Source organism: Vombatus ursinus, unplaced genomic scaffold (assembly GCF_900497805.2).
Source record: "Vombatus ursinus unplaced genomic scaffold, bare-nosed wombat genome assembly UNPS02013221.1, whole genome shotgun sequence".
Classification (NCBI taxonomy): Eukaryota; Metazoa; Chordata; class Mammalia; order Diprotodontia; family Vombatidae; genus Vombatus; species Vombatus ursinus.
In genome coordinates this window covers 26,115-32,114 of record NW_020952999.1, presented here as the reverse complement: position 1 = coordinate 32,114, position 6,000 = coordinate 26,115, and the positions used below count along the sequence as shown (strand labels likewise).

Here is a 6,000-nt window from a genome sequence, read left to right as displayed (position 1 = left end):
TCTGCCTCCGTCTGGTCTCTGCACACTTTATTGCCTCTTTCGACCATAAAATATAGCTCTAGAGGGGATCTAGGGGATCACTGTGTTCAACCTTCTCATTTTCATATGGGGAAACTGAGGCCCAAGGAGAGAAAGGGCAGTGCCCTCAATGACACAGTAAATTCCAGGTTCCATTTCCAGCTTGTGCCCTCTCTTTTCTTCTATTTGTCCTTGTTTATCTTTCGAGAGTCGGGGGAGAGTCCTGAGCCTCAGAAGACCAGGGATACAAGTCCCTGGTCAGCAGTTTATGGGCTCTAAAAACCTTTATTTGCCTCATTTGTAAAATGGGGCTAATATATCCGCCATGTACTTTGCAGGGTTGCGGTAGGGGAAGCGTTTTGTACACCTTAAAAAGACTGTAGAATTCAGAAGCCATTGCCTCTGTCTGTGTGTCTCTGATCATCTCTACCTCTGTCTCACCATCTCCTCATTTCTGTCCCTGTGTCCCTCAATCTCCCCATGTTCTCCTTGCATTGGTCTTGGCTTGCCTCCAATGCCCAGTCTTTGCCCCTCATCTCAGTGATCCCCACATCTATCCTGGGGCTCCCCCCAGATAAGCTGGCCAGCAGGGATGCCCTAGAGGGAATGGGGGGAGGGGAATCCCCATCTAAGCCTGGCTCCAAGCGCTTCCTTCCCCTTGTGGCACGGTACTGCCCCGCCCCTGCTACCTGGCTGCCCCATATAAGACCTGCTCGGGATGAGAAGGCACAGCCAGAGAGAGCCAGGCACGGAGTGACGAGGCCAGAGCCAACCCCTGTGCTACTCAGCCCGAGAGCCCCAGCATCCCGCCCAGTGCTCCCCAGGTAGGAAGGAGTCCCATCCAGCCCGGGCAGCCCCCTGCCTCCGGCATCTGCTTCCTGGCCCGAAGCGGCTCCTGGGGCTTCCTCTTGGACTTGGCAGTCCGTTCTTCTGTGTTTCTTTGAACTTTCTCTCAGGGTCTCTCCCTTACCCCTGGCTGTCTCTTGTCATTCTGGGGCTCGGTCCCCAACTGTTCTCTCTCTTCAGCTGTCTCTACACAGATCTCTCAGGCTCCTAGTAGACTTGTCTATCTGTCTCTTTTGCTGGGTCTCCCCTAGCATGTCGCGGTGATCGTCTATCTCATTGACATTCTATCTCTATCCCATAATTCCAGGTGTCTCTATCTCTCCCTTATCTCTGGGTATCTCTGTCTCTCTCTTTTCTCTCTCAGTGAGTGTTTCTGCTACTCTGCCTCGATGTCTCCGTGGAAGCCACGGGGCGCTGGGTGTGTCAGCGTCCTCAGTCTCTGGCTTTATCCAGTCTTCCCCGGAAGATTGGTCTGCGCTTCAGGTATCGGCAGCTTTCTCCATTCTGCAGCTCCGAGCCTCTGAGCATCATTGTCTCTCGGCTAGGCTGTCTTCGCAGATTTCTCAGTCTCTGATTGTATCGGGATTTTTCTCTAACTTCTTATTGTTGGGTGTCTGCGTTTCTCTCTGGCCCTGACCATTCCTGGGTGTCTCTGTCCAACTCAGCTTACACTTCAGTCTCTTCTTATCTGTCTCCCCTCAATGATACCTCAGTCTTGAGGCGTGGGGTTGTGGGATGATGGAGATTCTCAGCACCCTAATGGATGAATCTTGGTACCAAGAGCTTCCCCGGAGGAAGCGGGAAAGGATGAGGGGGGCTCTGACCCGGCCTCTTTCTCCCTCCCCCCGCCCCCTCCGCCTGCCGCAGTCCCTCCCCTTACTCCAGTGCCGTTGCCCCCGCCCCACCCCCCACCCCACCTAGCCTCCAGGTGCCCCCGGAACCTGCTACTCAGCGCCTCCTCTCCGCCTCGGCCCGCACCATCTCATCAAGGATGCAGTTCGAGATGCATGACAACGTGAAGGGCAAAGGTGCGCTCGCCTGAGAGACCCCTCCCCCGCCTGCTCCCCTCCCCTCCCCCTGCCCGGGGTCGCGCGGACACCGCCAAGAAGCCGGCCTGGGCCCCCAGATGTGGAGGAGGACCGCCTGCTCCTTCCCTCCTCCCAGATGTGGCCCTCGGCCCAGACGCGCAAGACGCCCCTTGACCCCAGATCTGCAAGAGGAGGCCCCCATTTCCCAGAGCTCCCATCCCGTCTACTGGGAGGGAGAGTTTCCCTGGAACCGCCTGCAGGGAGTGTCACCAGGCACCCTCCCCCCAGATGTGCAAGAGGCACCGGCTCTCCAGATGTGCAGGAGGACCCACGCTCCCCAGCTGCAGAAAGCCAGAGCCTGGGAGGGGGAGGGAGACCTCAGGCCCCACCCAGATGCGACTCCAAATTCAGATGAGGAACCTCCTCCCAGAAGAGGGCGGTGGCTGCTGTGTGGCTCCTCAGAGCCCTTCGCCTTCTCCAGCTCCCCCCCCCCCCCCAGGTGGGGGGGCGGCCCAGGGGGGCGGGGGGGGGGGGGGGTGGCATGTTGAGAGGAAGGAAGGAACCCAGACCCTGAAGCACCCTCGTCTAACCTTGTCTCTTCTCTTGCTCTCCCCAGCTATGTCTTACCCTGTGACCAGCCAGCCCCAAAGCCAGAGCACCTGCTACCAGACCCAGCAAAGTGACTGGCACACTGAACTCACGGACTGCTGCAATGATATGCCCGTGTGTGAGTGTGCCCCAGCCTGCCCCAGCATCCCTCCTCTGGCTACAGGCTCCATCACCTAGAACTCAGAGCCAGGAGAGCCCCTACATCAGGGAATGTCAGAGCTGCGAAGGATCTCAGAACAGAGAACGCTGTCAGAACTGAGGACTTCACAGCTTAGAATATCAAAGATGGGAGGCTTCTTCGAGCCTAGACCACAGAATGTCAGAACTAGGAAGGGCCCTAGAACAGACCATCAGAGTTAGAGATCATCCAGTCTAACCCCATGGGGGGCGGGGGGAGGGACAAAAACACAGACACAGAGACAGAGAGAGACAAAGAAAGAGGGAGAGGGGAGGAGAGGAGAACAGAGGAGCGGAGCGGCTTCCTTTGGGCTTGGGGGTCTCTGACCTCTCCCTCTCCTACCCCGCAGGTCTGTGCGGCACCTTCGCCCCTCTGTGCCTGGCCTGCCGCATCGCTGATGATTTCGGGGAGTGCTGTTGTGCGCCCTACCTGCCTGGTGGTCTCCACTCCCTCCGCACTGGCATGAGAGAGCGCTACCGCATTTTGGTGAGGAGGCATGGAGGTTCTGGGGAAGGGGGCTGAGCCTGAGCACCCGGGGTGGGGACCGAGGCCTTGTGACCAGGATAACTGGGGCCCCCAGATCTTCAATGCCTCCCTAACCTCGCTACTTTTCCCCCGACAGGGCTCTGTTGGAAACGACTGGGCAGCGCTCACCTTCTGCCTGCCTTGTGCGCTCTGCCAGATGGCTCGGGAGCTGAAGATCAGACAGTGAGGACCCGCCCCAGCCCCGCCCACTTATTCCTCCTGACCCTTCATTCCCTTCCCCCTCACCCTGCCAATAAAATCAGAAACCCAAAGCTGTGTCCGAGTGGTCTGGGAAATGGGAAGGGGCTAGAAATCGCAAGCGAGGCGATAGGGCTAGGCTAAGCCTGGGAAGGAGCCAGGAGACCACGGTTGAGCCGTGTGACCTGGGGTGAATCTCTGGCCTTCTCTGGGTCTCGGCTTCTCTCTCCATCCGGAGCTCCTGAGAGGCCGCTGGGCTTTGAGAACAAAGCTCAGAACCTGAGAGCTGGGAAAGCCCTCAGGCGCCAGCCAGCCCAGTCCTTTCCCGAATGAGAATTCTCTCTACTCCTTGCCCAGCAGGTGATGTCTGCTTTGGCTTGAAGACCTCTGCAGCGCCTCAGATCTCGAGGCAGCCAGTTCCACTGTGGGACAGCGCTTGTTATTTGCTTTTTCTTCTGCCCTTTGTGACCAGACAACAAACTTGACCCTCTCCTGCATAGCACAGCTCTTCAAATACTTGCAGACTGCTGGCGTGTCCCTCCTGAGCCCTCTCTTCTCCAGTCTAAACATTCCCAGTACCTTCAACCAGTCCTTGTGTAACAGGCACAAAGGCCCTTCTACCATCTTAGTTCCCTTTCATAGGAAGGCAACTTCCTATGAACACTCTCCTGCTAATCAATGTCAGGGAGACCTGAATTCAAGTCCTGACTCTGACACTTACAAGTTAGACTTATGGGTTACCACAACCTCTGTAAGCTGCCATTTTCCCCGGGGTACCCAGCTCACAGAGCTACTGTGATGTTAACTGAGGCCATACTGAATGAATTTAGAAAAGCAGTAAGCGCTTACTATGCGCACAGCACTGTACTAAGCTCTGGGGATCTGATTTGTGTAAGGGAGGTAGTAGGGACATCAGGGGAGCCCTGATCTATTTGACGAGGTTGTATGAAAAATGACCACCTCAATGTACTGGGGGCTTGATCAGAAGAACTTCCGGTTAAGTTGGAATCACCACCTCGGTCAATCTGGATTTACCTGGGGAGGCTCTGAGTTACCAGTGACATTCAATGCCAGCTATCATGGAGAGAGTGTGACCTAGACCCCTAGCCAGGCCGAGCACCTCATCTCATATTCCTGCCCTCACCAATCTTGTCCCGGACTGATCCGCTCCTGCTGGCATTTTCTAACAATCAGAGCAGGCCCAGAGGAGGTTGGCACTTCCGGAAGAGGGGTGGGGAGAGAGAACAAATCAAGCTGCTTGGACCCAGGCAGGACTGCATGTTGAGTGTGGTATGGAGGAGGTTCCTAGGCAGGTGAGATCAGACGAGCTGGTCTCCGAGTTCCCTTCTGGTTCTTTACTTCTGGGAACATTCCTTCAGACGTCGGGGCCCCACCCCTGACATGTGAACCTGAGCACAAAGCAGGCCAGAGTAGAGCTAGAACATTCACACTGAAAGGAGCCGCTGGCAGTGAGGAGTATGGTGGAGGGTGATCAAGCCCTGGAAGTGGAGCTAGGAGACCCAGGTTCAAATCCCAGCACCAACATTGAGGTCGCCGGCTCAGAGATAATAAGCAGCGTTCACCCCTCCGAGCCTTGACTTCCCTAATCTGTAAAGTAGGATGGGAATACCTGCATGCCATAGGGATACGCATTCTACATAGCTGACCCAAGAGCCCAGATGGGACACAACTGGGAGCATTCTTGGAGCAGAAAACATAATGCACTCAGCAGATCAGACAGACAAATAGATAGGGATTTGGATTGAACCCCAACTCTGCTTCTTACTATGTGACCGGGGTGAGTCTCTTTACCTTCACATCAAGGTTTCCTCATTGTTAAAATGAGTGGGTTGAACTCCGATGGTCCCTCAAGCCCTTACAGGTCTCGGACCTATGCTCCTGGAACTCTTTTTTGAGCTCCCAGATGCCATTAGATACACAGACAATACCAGTTAGGTGGCCCAGTGGATAGCGCGCTGGATCTGGAGTCAGGAAGACCTGAGTTCAAATACAGCCTCAGATAGCTGCGTGACCGTAGGCAAGACACTGACCCTCCGCCTGCCTCAGTTTCCTCAACTATAAAATGTAATTCACATTGTGTGGCACGCAGTAGGTGCTTAATAAATGTTTGTTTCCTTATTTCCTTATTCGGTGATGCAAGGAGGCATAGAAGACAGTCACCAAGAGAGACCAGAACAACAGAAAGTCACTTGAGTAACAAGAGGGATGGGCCCTGCCGCACCCCACTTGACAAAAGAAGCCTCATCTGGACACCCAGTCTTAGTCCTAGCGCCAAGGCTCCTCCCTCCTCAATCTGGGTCTCCCCTGGGCCAAGTCCGAAGGTCCCTCAGTTCAGTGTTTAAGGGCCCCTGGGAGGGACAGGCAGGATCTGCACTTTAGTCTCACTGGTTCCTCCACCTTTTCCGTCTGGGCCCAGCCCAGTCTCTAATTTAAGGAACCAAACATATGCCTCATATGCCCTCAAAGGCAGGGAGGTAAATTCTGTATTCCCGATTAGACCAAGGCGGGGACCTCCTAGAATGTGGAACTGAGTCCAACCCCCTTATGTTGCTGTCATCAGTCCTGTTCTCAAAGAGG

General features: G+C 55.3%; 1 protein-coding gene across 3 annotated transcripts; it reads left to right on the top strand.

Annotated features, from left to right (window-relative positions):
• Positions 1-734: 734 nt before the first annotated feature.
• On the top strand, positions 735-3,476 carry LOC114040471 (cornifelin). 3 transcript variants are annotated; one of them, XM_027858587.1, is made up of 5 exons: positions 738-842; positions 1,786-1,892; positions 2,509-2,619; positions 3,029-3,165; positions 3,302-3,476. In XM_027858587.1, the coding sequence occupies exons 2-5, from the start codon at positions 1,856-1,858 to the stop codon at positions 3,389-3,391; spliced, it is 375 nt and encodes a 124-aa protein (XP_027714388.1). In that variant the 5' UTR covers positions 738-842; positions 1,786-1,855; the 3' UTR covers positions 3,392-3,476. The 3 variants fall into 3 exon arrangements, with proteins under 3 accessions (XP_027714390.1, XP_027714388.1, XP_027714389.1); XM_027858588.1 differs by having other exon boundaries at positions 743-842; positions 1,732-1,892; XM_027858589.1 differs by lacking the exon at positions 1,786-1,892 and having other exon boundaries at positions 735-842.
• Positions 3,477-6,000: the final 2,524 nt, after the last annotated feature.

Bases quoted from the DNA above. Each gene is read 5' to 3' on its own strand.
- LOC114040471 (XM_027858587.1), top strand. From the start codon at position 1,856: ATGCAGTTCGAGATGCATGACAACGTGAAGGGCAAAG. The intron at 1,893-2,508 runs GTGCGCTCGCCT...TGCTCTCCCCAG, and splicing joins TGACAACGTGAAGGGCAAAG to CTATGTCTTACCCTGTGACC. The intron at 3,166-3,301 runs GTGAGGAGGCAT...TTCCCCCGACAG, and splicing joins GAGAGCGCTACCGCATTTTG to GGCTCTGTTGGAAACGACTG.